Source organism: Notolepis coatsorum (genome assembly GCF_963971535.1).
Source record: "Notolepis coatsorum genome assembly, chromosome: 19".
Taxonomy (NCBI): Eukaryota; Metazoa; Chordata; class Actinopteri; order Aulopiformes; family Paralepididae; genus Notolepis; species Notolepis coatsorum.
In genome coordinates this window covers 42,491,935-42,507,381 of record NC_140183.1, presented here as the reverse complement: position 1 = coordinate 42,507,381, position 15,447 = coordinate 42,491,935, and the positions used below count along the sequence as shown (strand labels likewise).

The 15,447-nt window shown below is 40.1% G+C and overlaps 1 protein-coding gene across 1 annotated transcript in view; it reads right to left on the bottom strand.

Moving 5' to 3' along the window:
* Nucleotides 1-15,447, bottom strand: part of plcl2 (phospholipase C like 2) — a 130,100-nt gene that overhangs the window by 38,231 nt on the left and 76,422 nt on the right. The window contains exon 3 of the mRNA XM_084336063.1: nt 13,426-13,629. Coding sequence (XP_084192189.1) covers nt 13,426-13,629 — 204 coding nt within the window. The remainder of the gene's footprint in view (nt 1-13,425; nt 13,630-15,447) is intronic.

The window sequence follows — 15,447 nt, the reverse complement described above, 5'->3', positions numbered from 1 at the left end:
CTTTTAAAATCTTAGACAAACTAAACACTTTGCTTTCATGAAATATTGTAAGCCATCATTTGAGGTTTTATAAAAGCAGCACAATGAACACAAATCTGTCAGTGCCGAGTCCGACCTCATCGTAAATAACAAACGGCATTGCTTGTTGTAGTTAACAAAGAGAAGAGAGGCAGAGTTGATTTTGCAGGTAAAAAAAAAAAATATATATATATATATATAATATAATTATATATTCAAATTTTATTTTCCCATTCGAATCCCATGCCCATCGAACGAAGCTTTGAAGCTTCAAAGTATTTAAGACAGCCATACTCACAGGTCTAGTACTGCCTCAATGTTTTCCCCATGCTCCTCTTGTTTCTCTTCACAGGTCTCCTCTTCATTGTTAAGATTAGTAGTGGGGGAATTAGTAGTGGGGGAATTTCGTAAGGGATGTCTGCTGCGCCATTACTGTAGCCTCTACCGCAACGGAGGCTTAGTGTGGTTGTTGAATTTGCGAATGTGTGTCGCAGGAGGGCAATAGTCTACTATGCATTCAGTAAGCTACGGCTGCCACACACTAACGCATATTCACTTGCCACAGTCAATGTAATAACATAACGTTTTTTATTAAAATATTAGCCGGAAAGCAAGAAAGAACAACAGAAAAAGATAAATTCAGCATATACTATGAAGCTGAGCATGTTTTAAAAGCAGTTGTGCATTGCGGTCATTAGAAGTTTGATAAATACGGGCTGATGCACAAGAAGGAAGTCGAGGCAGTTTGTTTACTGTGAGATTAAGTCATACACATGCACGGTCTAATTCTGAAGCGTGCTGCTACCATCTTATCTGTGGTAGCATACTACAGCCAGCTGAGCTGCGGAGGAAACTAAGTTTAGCTCCTCTGGCGTTATTCTCAGCCTTAATTGAGTGCACAGACTCTGCTGACCTCCAGCCTGTTGAAACTCTCAGGGTAGCTCTTATCACAGATACTGTAGAAACACCCTGGGAATCCATTTACACATGAAACACCAGACCCAGCACCCCTCCACGATATCTTCCACCTCCGCTCCAAAAAAGAAACCTTGGGTTCCTCCCACAAGGGCAGGCATGGTGGTATTTCAGGGAGGTTAATGATGCGCATGTTTACTGTCAAAGATAATGGTAAATACCCACAGGGCAACGCAGGAGCCATAGACACGGAGCTAAAGGACCATCTGGTTCTTTCTCCCTTATTGGTATAATGGTGGTAGCAATTAATGGTTTCATCTGAAGATGTATTGTCTAAAAATAGACAGGCTTTTTCTTTTTTATAACCTGACCCTCTTCTTCCGAGTGCGATTCAGGGCAAGATGAGACAGTTGCTCAGCCTTCAGTTTCAATCAGTGCCCGGCCGAGTACTAGGGCCTTTATGTTTGCTGTGTTCGTGTAATTGACTTGTACATTCCCTAAGTGACGTAAGTGCACCACAAGGTCGCATAATAAAAGGCAGGCTCCAGCTCAGTTGCCAAGACAGAAGTGAGGGAGAGAACGACGGATTGGGGGGGGGGGGGGGGGCTGTTTTCATTGAGCTCTGTGTGCCAGACCACTCTGTGAAAGGGCAGTGAGCAGCACCACGCCCCCGGCATTGATCCCTGAGCCATGCCAGCTCTCTGGCTGGGCAGAGATAAAAGAGGGGAGGGGGCCTATTTGTTGTATCCAGGGAGCTGTGACTGGACCAAGGGGGATCTGCAGTACTAACCACAGACTGTGATGAGCTGCTGGGTAACCTACATCCAACTAAAACATCGACAAGTTGTTTTTAGTTATTTCTTCCTTTTCATGGACCAGTCCCTCCAGATAATCAGGATAGTCAAATGATCTGATGTGAAACTGTCCTTTCCTAGTAGGTTATCCGGATATAAAAAGGTCCTAATTCACCACACATGATAGTAGTTTAGCTGATCTGATAGGACCTTTTTTTGCACTACCTATCTTTGTGAAAGTGGCTTCTCAGCTCTGGTCCAGCTGAAGACAAAGCAGAGGAACAGATTGGACATTGAGCATGACCTCAGAGTTGCTTTGGCTACCATCACCCCAGACTTTGAGACTCTTGTTAGGAGCAAACAACATCCCCAGTTATCCCATTAGTTCCCTGGGATGTTAAGCTATGAAGTCTGCTAAGAAAGATATATTATTTATTGTTATTATTCTTTTATTTCATTGTGTTTTTATCCCTAGTTGCACTTTTGTTGCAACCCCAGTTATCCCTTTAGTTCCCCCAAACTTACTGTAGGTCTGTTATGTTAAGCTAAGAAGTCTGCTAAGAAGCATCATTATTTATTATTATTTTATTTCATTGGGTTTTTAGCCCTAGTTACACTTTTGTTGCAACCCCAGTTATCCCATTAGTTCCCCCAAACTTACTGTAGGTCTGTTATGTTAAGCTAAGAAATCTGCTAAGAAGCATATATTATTTATTATTATTTTATTTCATTGGGTTTTTAGCCCTGGTTGCACTTTTGTTGCACTTTTTTGTGTTTATTTCATGTTTTTAACAGTGCATGAAAGATTGTGTATTACTGCAACAATTTTTTTTTTAATAAATCATAGTGGTTAAAAAATTGGTGCGCGACTTAAAGGTGACATGTATTATAATTTATGTGTTGAATGGGAGTATGGATATTTTTTTGTTTGGGTGGAGCTTCAATGTTTTTTTGTTGTGTTGCAGACGGACAGGTGTATTTTAGCATTTTTTTTATTGTGAGATCTCATGTGGTTTTAAGTGTGATGGGGACATATGTTGCCCGATATAATGTGTAGTTAGTTGTTTTTTAATTGTATTGACATACACATTGTACATTGTAATGAGAAATATGTAAATAAAATGTTTTTCTAAAATCAAAAAATCTCTCTCTCTCTCTCTCTCTCTCTGAAATCTTGAGGCTGGATGGAAAATGTTGCTTTTGAGTACTCCATTAGAAATATAAAACAATGATTTTTTTTAATAAACCTTACAGATGTCTTCCATAGACTCACAGGAATTGTGTAAAGTTGCCCAAAAAGTGCTAGGAATAGCAATGCAGGTCCCCTTTAATGACTAAGGAAAATGTTGGGTCCCGAGGCTAGACCAGTTGAGAACCACTCAACCACTCATACTATCATGTTAGGACCTGGAGTAGAGATGCACCGATCCAACTTTTTCAGTCCCAATACCGATACCTGGGTTTGGGTATCGGCCGATACCGATCCGATACCCATTGTTCAAACTTTTTTTTTCAAAAAAGTTAATTTTTTTTTATAAAAATCCGCATTTTAAAACATTTTTATATTAAAATATATTTTGTTTTTAAGAATTGTAAAGGATCACAAGTGTGTTTTTGATTTGTTGTAAACAAAGATGGAAAATAAAATTCATTCATTCAATTAATAAACTGTATGCCTCACTGTCACTGTGTGGAAGAGACTGGGATCATTATTTTGTGCAAGGCAACATCAGGCTTGACTTAAAAGATTACTTTCCTAACTTAGTGAAACTAAATGTAACAAATTAAGACAGATATAAATGTACTGAATTGTTATTTCTTATTATTATAATATAAAAAAAATATATATAGCCGATATTTTTTTTTTCTTTCTACAGATATCCGATCCAGCTATTTTAGTGTTATTGGCGGCCGATACCAATATTGGATTGGTGCATCCCTAGCTAGGAGAGGACGGTTTCCCATCAGATCAGCTATACTATCATGTTAGGACCTTGCTAGGAGAGGACGGTTTCCCACCAGATCAGCTATACTATCATGTTAGGACCTTGGTAGGAGAGGACGGTTTCCCACCAGATCAGCTATACTATCATGTTAGGACCTTGCTAGGAGAGGACAGTTTCCCAACATGATAGTACAGCTGATCCAGATGCAGATTTACTAGGGACATCGCACAACGGTCAAGAATTTCAAATCCTAATGTGGATACGCTCCCTTTTAAATGGTCACATAAAAGGCCACAGAAATTCGTCTGGGGCACGAATGCAGTTTCACGAGCCCACCCGGCGTGTGTGAAGCAGCAGCCACTGTGACTAAGTGTGTGTGTGTGTGTGGTTGTTTGCGACAGTCCACAGCTGCAGCAGCAAGGCTCAGAGCTGTCATGCACACTGTCATTACTTTGCTAATGGGTGAAGAAATGACTGTCCTGGTGGCAGACTCTGCATCTCAGGCCTGTATTTAAAGCCCATGCTGAGGTACATGGGTGGACTCTGTGTCGCCTTTGTACCGATAGGACTGTAGACATTTGTTAATGATGTATAGGCTTCACTTCAGATTAGGGCACACAAAAGCATCTGCAAATTATTTATATATGTTTTATGAATGTCTTAACAAATAATTTGTTAAACATGAAAAGACAAGTCTGGTAATTGCTTTGTGTGTATTCATAAAAGTCCACAAATAAACAAACTATTAGACATTTGTTAATGATGAATAGGCTTCACTTTAAATTAGGGCACACAATAGCATCGGCAAATTAATTATAGATGTTTTAACACATCATTTGTTGAACATAAATAAAATAAATGGAGGTACAGTATAGTCGTTTTTTCATATCCATTTTTCAAAGCATCTACAAATTAAACAACAATATTTAATGATGAACAAATCAAGTACAAACAATGTTGATAATGAGTTATAAATAATGTAGAACTAATTTGTAAATGTTATACAAATAGTTATAAATGATTTAATAAAAATTTACGAATGTATATAAATGATTTGTTCATGATTAGTTCATTATCTACAAATACCTTATAAAGGTCTTATAACTGAGTGTTATTATAAAGTGTTACCCATAAGTCTAACCAGCTAGCACTAATGTTAAAAAGCTCACACCAACTTATGAGGCTGTAACTGAGTGGCGAGACTAAACAAAAGAGACTAAAACGAAAATGCTCAGACTTGTAGTTGACTAAAACTTGACTAAACGAAAAATAGATATTGGTGACTAAATATGATGAAAACGAAAAAGAGCATTTGACACATGACAGACTAAAACTAAATGAACAAGTCTCTCCTTAACTCATTCAGCGCCAGCCATTAGCCGGGTCCCGTTGTAGCTATGCCACGCTTTAAAGATAGGAGTGAGTCACCTTGTTTGTAGAGCTATATCTATAATTCAGTGTTTCCCCTAGGATTTTTTTCGGGGGGGGTGTCAAGAGTATCGTCATAGATGCGTGTGCAGTATGGCGGTTGTTAGTATCGGTGCATTTCTCTACACTGAGCTGAAATGAAAAGATTTTTTAGGTAATTAGGTAAATAAATATTAACAATATTAATTTACAACACATAAATTAACTTATTTACAATTATACATACAGTAGTGACAACACACATATAAACTATTTACAATACAGGGACAGCGTTTCCCACAGGATTTTGTGTCTATTACTAGGCTTGCTTAAATTGTCATGAAACAAAGGAGAATATGAATTATGATTTTTCTTTGCATCTTTGACAGTGAATAACACCATGCTAATAATGACCAAACATTAAAAACTGCCACTGATCTCGTTCAGTACCTTCTTGAGATCATGTGTACAGAAAATCTAAGGAAATTAATAAAGGGAAGATGATTAAACAGAAGGTTCTGTAGATACAGTACTGAATTATCCCATCCGGACAAATGCAATTTGAAATATTATTATAGAATATAGAATAGGGCCTAAAAGAAAAAAAACATTTGGTTCCGGTTGCCGACCGACCCTGCCGATTTAGGTGCGACCCAATTTATTTTATGAGTTTAAAAAAAAAATCTTAGTCAAACCTTTAGTATTATGGATATTAAACATGCTGGCAGAGTACATGCATCCATGTTGTCGTGAACATTTTAATTAAATAAAGAAATTCCCTATCCATAGTCGCCGTGGGAAAAAATAAATAAATAAAAAATTCCCTACCTACCCATGGCCTTAACTGACAACCAACAGGAACCAAACAATATTTTCTTTTATTCCTAGGAGGCACGTTTGGGGTCACTTTGAAATGTCCTTATTTTTTTAGGAAAAGCACTGTTTTTTTTTCAATGGAGATAACATTCAATTAATCTGAAATACACTCTATAGTCTATACATTGTTAATGTGGTAAATGACTATTCTAGCTGCAAACGTCTGGTTTTTAATGGAATATCATAGGTGTATAGAGGCCCATTTCCTGCAACCGTCACTCCAGTGTTCTAATGGTACATTGTGTTTGCTAATCGCGTTAGAAAGCTAATGGATGATTAGAAAAACCTTGAAAACTCTTGTGCAATTACGTTAGCACAGCTGAAAACGGGTTTGCTGGTTAGAGAAGCTATAAAACTGGCCTTCCTTTGAGCTAGTTGAGTATCTGGAGCATCCCATTTGTGGGTTCGATTATACTCTCAAAATGGCCAGAAAAAGAGAACTTTCATATGAAACTCGACAGTCTATTCTTGTTCTTATAGAAATTAAGGCTATTCCATGTGAGAAATTGCCAAGAAACTGAACATTTCCTACAACAGTGTGTACTACTCCCTTCAGAGAACAGCGCAAACAGGCTCTAATCAGAGTAGAAAGAGAAGTGGCAGGCCCCAGTGCACAACTGAGCAAGAAGACAAGTACATTAGAGTTTCTAGTTTGACGCCTCACAGGTCCTGAACTGGCAGCTTCATTAAATGGTACCCGCAAAATGCCAGTGTCAACGTCTACAGTGAAGAGGCGACTCTGGGATGCTGGCCTTCTACACAGTAAAATTCGCAGTGTCAAATTAACACTTAAAGAGTCGAATTTAACACTATTCCAGAGTGTATATGACTCCAACTACGAATAGTGTTAAATTGAATCTTGCTTACTCTTTGAGAAATTTACATTATAAAAAAGTAACTGTACTTGTGAATCATGCCTGGTGATACTAAATCCAGATTGAATTCTGCCATTGGAAAGGGGAGATTTGGCCCGATCCATAGATGTGCGACTTGGCCATAATAAGGTAATTTATAGGCCTGATATTATATAATCATATTTCAAATTGCATGTGTCCGAATGGCAGAATTCAGTACTGTATCTAGTACAAAACCTTCTGTTTAATCATCTTCCCTTTATTCATTTGCTTAAGATTTTTCAGGTCTGGTAAATTTGAGCATGGTGTTATTCACAGTCAAAGATAAAACATATACATTATATATATATATATATATATATATATATATATATATATAATTTAATTGATATTCTCCTTTGGTTCATTACAATTTACTCAAGCCTAGTAACATACACAATATTTCTGACACTGGGAATACATTCCCTGAGATCCATAGATGTCCCTAGAATCAGATACCAAGAACATGCAAATGACCCATTAAAAAAAAGTCTGGAGGGAGGAGCCACACATTGGCCACCCCTGTACTAGAGCCTTTTGGGAGTTTCCGACTGAGATATAAAGTCGGTGGCATAGTCCTTGCTTGGCCGGCCGCCTCACATACTGTATATATCATAATCATATATGTTCATCCTATTATAATTATTTGTAATAAACCAGCTTACTGGGCATACATTCCTCTAGCGTACAGACAGAATGTTTTGTCCGTCTCTCATAACAAAATGTCTCAAATTCGGTCTAGGCCCAGGTGCAGCTTATCTCTCCATGCTGCACCCCTCATAACTTATTTTTTTTTCTTCACATGTTCACCCTCTTACTGCTTTGTTAAACCTTTAGAAATCAGCTTACTATGGAACACTCTGTCATTCTCTTACTGTATGAATTTAGCTCAGGGTTACCCATGAGTACTCTGGGCACACTCATCAGCCAGAGACATAGCCAGACATTTTCAAGTACCTTGGAACTTCTGACATAGCTAGAGAAATAGCCAGACACCGTCTCATGACTGTGCATTTCCACAGGTTCTCTTAGAAATGCCTGACATGACCAAGCATTTTTCTTTCCTATGTAAGCTTGTGTGTCTTACAGTATAAAGAGTTATTAAACACTCTGGGCTCACTTCGCAGATTGTCTTGTACACTCTGCTTTGAACTGAGCCTCTGTGCACAAAATAAACAATTTTCTTTGGAATAGGTCAATCAGGGTGACACTGTGGCCATTTTAGCTTTCAAATGATCGCTGTTTACAAACATACCGTGTTCGAGACAATCAGCAATACCAACTGAGTCACGTGACTAAATTGCCCCGTACCTGCGCAAAAAAAAGTGCAACGGGGCTCTATGGAGAAACCATGACACCTCCAACCCTGCCCCAGTCAACCAAGGTGTGCCGCAGGGCTCCGTTCTTGGTCCACTCCTCTTCACAATCTACATGCTCCCCCTTGGTCACATCATCCGGAAACATGGTCTCAATTTCCACTCTTACGCTGATGACACTCAGCTCTACATCAGCAACTCACCCTTCACTCCTCTCCCCCCACAGCACCTCGTCAACTGTCTCCTTGACATCAAGGCCTGGATGTCATCCAATTTCCTGAAGCTAAATAACAAGAAGACTGAGCTCATGGTTGTGGCCAAGCAATCACTGCTCCGGAAGGTTGGAGACCTCCTCCTTGAAGTGGATGGCTGCCCAGAAGTTCGCATCCTGGGCGTCATACTGGACTCCACCCTCTCCTTTCATTCCCACATAAAGAAAATAACCAAATCAGCTTTTTTCCATCTCAGGAACATTTCCCGACTCCGGCTGTAGCTAAGGGGCTACACAACCCTGACTGTATTGAGATATGTTAGATTAAACCACTACTAAAGAATATGTTAATGGCCAGACAGTATAAGTACACAAAATGGCGGACACTCTATTAACGGCGCGGGGACAGGGATACAAGTAGAACAAGCATTTTAATAGTCATAGCAACATACATAGTATATATCACGGTTCTCTTTTAATAATAGAATGTCTGTGCAACAAAGTCAGCGGTAACGATAGTTCCTATACTACGGATACTCGACCGGTGGAGCTCTGAATGGAGTGAGACGAAGCGAGGCGGCACAGGGAAAAGCAAGATGGTGGCTGGAGACGGTGGTTCTCTCTAGAGCTCCGGCTCCAGAGAAACTGTAGACTGGTGGGATAATCCTGTCGTCGCTGGGAGAAGGGGTCTCGTACGGAACCGGTCCTTGTATTCCTAGCGCCCGATGGCAGGGTTAATAGCTATTAATCCAAAAGCCCGTTGGCATAGATGATAGCTAGTTAGCTCCGTCTGTACTGGAAGCTAACCCGCAGGCGGTCTCCAATGAGTAGTTATGTCCAGAACGTCGCTGGGTTTAACTATAAGTCTCTCCACGTTACTTCGCTTACACAAGTCACTATACTGTGCCAATAATGGCTTGACAATATTATAGTGGTATCTAATTAGCCATACGGCTCTCTATAACGATACACTGCTCTCGGTCTGTGTACAACTGCACCAGACGTCTTCTCTCTCGCTCTGTTAGTTTTCCTGTTAATGCTGCTGCTGCACATCTTCTCCCCACACACTCTCTTAGTTCCCTGTGGACTCAGCCTGTTCACCTGTACAGATCAATGCGCTCTCTCGATTGTCCGGGCATGTCTGAACATGTTCTGAAACATGTCTAGAGGGGGCGCGCGCCTGGCGCCTACGGCGTTAAGAATGGGACATATACAATAAGGCGAATGATAAGTACTGTTAGGCAAACAGATGACGTAAAGATATATATCTTATATATATAAACAATATATAAGTTATACAAAATAATAAACGCAGACTTTCAGTGTTAATCTGGACCTTCAGAACACCGGCCATCTCTCCCCGACTCCGTAGCAGAGACTCTCATCCATGCTTTCGTCACCTCCCGTCTTGACTACGCAAACTCTGTCCTCATAGGGCTACCCAGTAATGCCCTGAACAGGCTACAATATGTGCAAAATTCTGCTGCCAGGGTTCTCACCCGCACCAAGTCCTGGCACCACATCACCCCCACCCTCATCCACCTCCACTGGCTTCCAGTAAAGTCCTGCATCAATTTCAAGATCCTCCTCATCACCTACAAAGCCCTTCACTCCCTTGCCCCCCCGGTACCTAGCGGACCTCCTCCATCCCGCCCCGGAGGCTGCGGTCCTCTGACTCCGGTCTCCTCTCCATCACCAACATGCGGACTGTTCCTGACATGGAGCCTTCTCTGTGGCCGCACCCACCCTCTGGAACTCACTCCCTCCAAACATCCGTAGTGCTACATCCCTGCACTCCTTCAAATCCCAACTCAAAACCCACCTTTTCACCAAATTTGTAAATGACTCTGCCTGATTTCCCCTTTTTTCTTTCGTTTTCTTTCTTTCTTTCTTTCTTTCCTTTTGATTATTATTTTGTTGTTACGTTGTTCCCTGTCCCCCTCCCTTAGAAAAAAATTTAAAAACTGCCATATGGGCCGATATTATATCGGCTGCCGATTTATCGTGCATCACTAATCGCTTAGATTGGCTTGAAACCCGGTCTTTCCCACTTGCGGCTATATTCTTTTAGTTTTTTTGTTATACCGTTGCAAGAAAACTAAAAACATAATATACTGTATCGTTTTTAGTTTAGTTTTCTTGCAGCAGTATTAAAAAAATAAAAAAAATAAAATTATATTATAATGTGGACGAATCCATACCTTTGCATGGATCCATGACGGGATACCTTCATATTCAGTAGAACTCCCAGCTCAAATTGAAATAGCATTATCTAAATTCGGTATAGGCCTAATAGACAAAAACAATAATATATTCTATTCAATACAAAAGTCAGACTTGGTTTACTCGCTGAATGAAACAATGACAAATAAAAACCATATGGTGGTCTGCTGGATACAGACTCTCCCAGTTTCTGGGTTTGTCTATTACTAATTATTCGCCACTGACAGCTTTTTGTTCATCCATTGTTTTGAAACATCCAGAAATTGGACGCTATCCGGTAAGATTGCGCACAGGCATTGTGTCGGGTCTGCCCAGCTTTTTCCTGTAGAAGAAATAGGAAGGGACCGAGACCCAGCTTCCATGCTTGCCAATTAGAATGACAAAGCTCAGTTACTCCCTATGGTGGATTCTGACACAATGCTTGGATTTCCAACTGCACTAGTCCCTTATTTCACAAATCATTCACTTTTCCTCTCATCATTCACTAGCGCCTCCTGTTACGCTTGTCTCCTTGTGGCTCCTGTACCTCACTGCTCGCCGTCTGCTCTGGCACTTTGCTGCTGATTGAGACCAGACACTTTTATTACCCATCATGTTGAAAGCAAATGTTGCGTTACTCAAATTGGGAGGCATGTCGTTCAGAAGCCCTTCCAGCCAATCAGAATAACATATGAACCCAAGGTCAAGGTATAAAAGATATAGCTACTGGAAAGGCATTGTGGTGGTATTTCTGGTTTATATAACCTAATTTATAATTCTGCAACTGTTTCTGACACTAGAAAACAACTGGGATCAAATGAAAATGAATCAAAAGTATGAATATCGTAGAAGTGTACCATGGATGTGAGCAGGTATGCGGTTGCTCAGACGCTGCCTTTGCATTGAGCAGAGGCCACCGAGAGAATAGAGCAGGAGTCGCACATGCCTCTAACAATGTCCCGGGAGTGAGTGTTAGTGCACAGGATGTGGTTTTCAACGGTAATGGCTTTGTCTGGGAACAGCCTCAGTGGCACATTGCATAACTTCAGTCAATTGTCAACATTGATTTTATTACTCAACACGCCACAGCCCTATTACCTAACCCTCTCCACTCGTTTCCGTACAAAGCCCATGTATTGATTTGATTACTACAATCAAAAATCATCCTTGCATGGTTGTTTAGTCCTCATTCTCCCTTTGAGATGTGTTTTACACCATTCATAGGCCTAATCTGCAATCACAACAAAAACAAAATCACTCTGGCATAAAAATACAACTATAGGGGAGATTTACAAGGAATGATCGTACATGATGAGTCCTTTTTCGTACATACAGCAAAATACAGTCAATCATGTCCTGTGACATCTCTGAGCACTTACATCTTCAGTCAGATAATCTAATATCCATTAAAAACAAGAATTGTGTATCTCCTCACCGTCTGCAAGCTGTCTGTTCTGTGTGTGCACTGAAAGAATGTCCTGTGTTCATTAGGGGTGGGAATCACCAGAGGCCTCACGATACGATACTATCACGATACTTGAGTAACGATACGATAGTATTGCGATACTAAATATATTGCAATATGCTGAGTATTGTGATATTAATATTGCGATATATTGCGATTTATTACATTTTTCAACTGCAAAGTAAAACTTTGTCAACATGTTTTATCTAATAAAATAAAGTTCAGTCTGTTAATCTCACTTCAATAATTTTTATAGCAGAACATGGTATTTTCTCAAGCAGACAGATGTAAACACTGTAATCTGTGTTGCATGTACCTGACACACTGAACTGTTTGTATTACAGTCATATTCCAACTTAACTGAATGCACACGTGTGCATGTGGACTACTGTACTATTACAGGTAATGAAATGAACAATGCAACTTCCTTATAAAAGAATTATAAAAATAAATAAATAATTTTTTTTTAATAAATAATTAAATATCGATACTTGGCATCCCTGTATCGATACAGTATCGCCACGCAAAGTATCGTGATACTACTACGTATCTATATTTCCCCCCACCCCTAGTGTTCATACACAGCCCTGGCTCTGTAAATGGGAAACAAACAATGTGGCTTGGATGGAGCCACACAACAATGTTCCAACCAATCAGCGGGAAGGAGAGACAGGGGCAGTGGGAGCGAGAGCACATGCTAATATCAACAACCTTTCTAGTTTGTCCCGCACCCTAACCTGCAACATCAGACCGATGTACAGCTCCCACATAATATATTATAGTAACAACGCGTGGCATCTGGTGAACGCTTCTATCCAAAGTAGCAGGTGGCCCCAGTGGGAATGAAACTCCTAAAGCTGGCAGGGTCATCCTCTACTCCCCGAGTCACGGACAGTACACTGCATCACAAGGTCACACACTATAGCTGCTCTTGCAGACCTCCATGCAATAGCAACGAGGAACAAAAAGGCTATCCCATGCGATGCATTGGTATACTTTGTGTGGCAATATCCTGCTAAAACTGGACAAGGTTTATGTATTAATTAACAGTAAGCCCACTTTCCATCTCCATCCTCTGGACCTCAAGAATTAATAGCCATAATTGGATGTGGTTATCTAGCTCTGTTGATGTAATTGAAAAGTGACTATCCACAAAACCATTGGCTTATAATAATGACTGATTTTCTAGGACCACACCAAAATGAGCAATTGGGTACTTTGGGTACGTAATCACTGTCACTCAAATCCAACAGATTTTTAGCTACCGCCCATTTTACTATGTGCTTGAGTCATTTCCTAAACAGGCGCTTTCATTCTGACTCCAGTAAATGCATAATAGTAACCGTACAAAACATGTCTGTTCTCTTTCCGCCTCTGCTCACCATGTCATAGGTGGTGACCACCTTCTTGAGGACCTCTGGAAGGAGGCCCTGGGGCTCCAGGGAGGGATACTGTTCCCTGAGATTGAACACCAGAAGAGGGCTGCTGTCAGCTCCAGTCAGCCGTGGGGAAAGGGCCAGGATGCACTGCTTCAGGTTGGCCACCGCGGAAAGGCCACAGAGCTCTTTGAAGGGCACTATGGCATTCTGCAGTGAGGAAAGGAAAAGGCTGGGTTGGCATGTATTCAATCGACACCTTGACATTTAAAATTGGTGTCCGTTATTCGTCTTCGCTGGGCACTTTTCTGCATTTGTCCTTCAGTTTCCCTAAAACAATGTTAGTATTGCAACCAAGGGGCACTCATATAGTACCAGCAAACTGACAGGCTGTTAATTTAGAAACATACAGTACATTAAAGAATGTAATCAAACAGTGACCTCTAGGCAAAAGAGCCCCGTTTGTTATTGCACTTTGATCTGATGTGTGGGTTGATGTTGAGTAGGGATAGTGGAGTGGTTGTTAATGCTGGTCACACCTCAGGCTCTGCCAAGAGAGGTCTGGAAAAATTCACAGTGTAAAAAAGTAGTATATAGTTATAATATGGTATATATTATATAGTAACTTAATAAAGTTTGAATCTCTACAGACCTCTCTTGGCAGAGCCGCCTGAGGTATGGCTAGCAATAGCAACCCCTCCCTTTCTCCGTAAAGTACATGTATTTTATTGTGACAACTAATAAACTTGAAACTTGAACAGTGCAATATCAAGCACGGCTCATTTGCCCAGAGGTTGTCGCTTGACAGCACTGTTATGCATAAAACAATTCCTGATCAACTGAGACCACTCGTACCGAGTTTCGATGTTAACAAACTGTCACCTATGCTATTCATAAAGTCAACACCCTTTGAGAGGAAGTGGTTGAGCGATGCTTCCGGTTACCTGTGAGAACTTTCATGTTTCATCATTTAAAAACAATTCATTCTTCTTCTATTCTTCTTCTTTGCAGTTACCAACATCACATGGACATGCAACACGCACTTCTACACATATCAGGTCTGTACACGGCGACGAGATTATCGCAAATTGCCCCTTAATTTGGCCTGTGCGAGTGGTAAATAATATTTGGGGGCAACCTTGCGAGTAGTGATTTCAACCCTTCATTTCGCATTTCACTCCTAAATTAATTTAAAAAAATAGTAAAACAAAATCAACTGTTTATTTCTAGTTTTGCATAGTATTACATTCCTCTTCTATAAACAATCAAAGTCCTACCGTAAGAGCCTCATACGGGTCAAATAAACCTTTTTGATTAGTCTTTCCTTCGAGCTAAGTTGAACTGAACATTTCACTGTCAAAAGCGCAAACTTAAACAAGGTTGTGTCGCAACACGGTTTTCAAAATAAAGGTAACATAACAAATACCGCAGTAGGCCTCTCAATTCTTATAAAAAAAGTCCCGGATATACATAAAACATTAATTGGCATAGATCTCTATAAACGGCCCAACACATTGATCACTTTAGGCAGTAGCATCACAAATATGAAGCAGGTAATTATCCATAAAAATAATAAACCTTTCATGGGGTTATTTACAATAATAATAATTTATTTTATTTATAAAGGACTTTTCATTGTGAAACAAAGGTATGCAGAGTTTCTTGTCCTGCTGATTAATGCAATGGTGTGTGTGTGTGTTGTGGTGATCTCATTCAAGGAGCACTACACAAGCGCGCGCACACAGACAGTTTGTTGTTTTTGTTCTATTAGTGATTTACACACTTTCTCAGTTGGTTCATTATAAAAGATACAAACCTGAAAACAAACGCACTTAAATGTTAAATAAAAGGACCACAGTAATGAGGCAGGAACATATTTTTTTGCACTATAATGGTAAAATTTGCCCCTAAAAAATATTCTGTGCCCCTAAATTTCTCATTTAGGGGCAAGTGTGCCCCTAGTGAAAAAGCTTAGCGTACAGCCCTGCATATTCACACGCACACACAAACCCTAACCACAAACCCTAA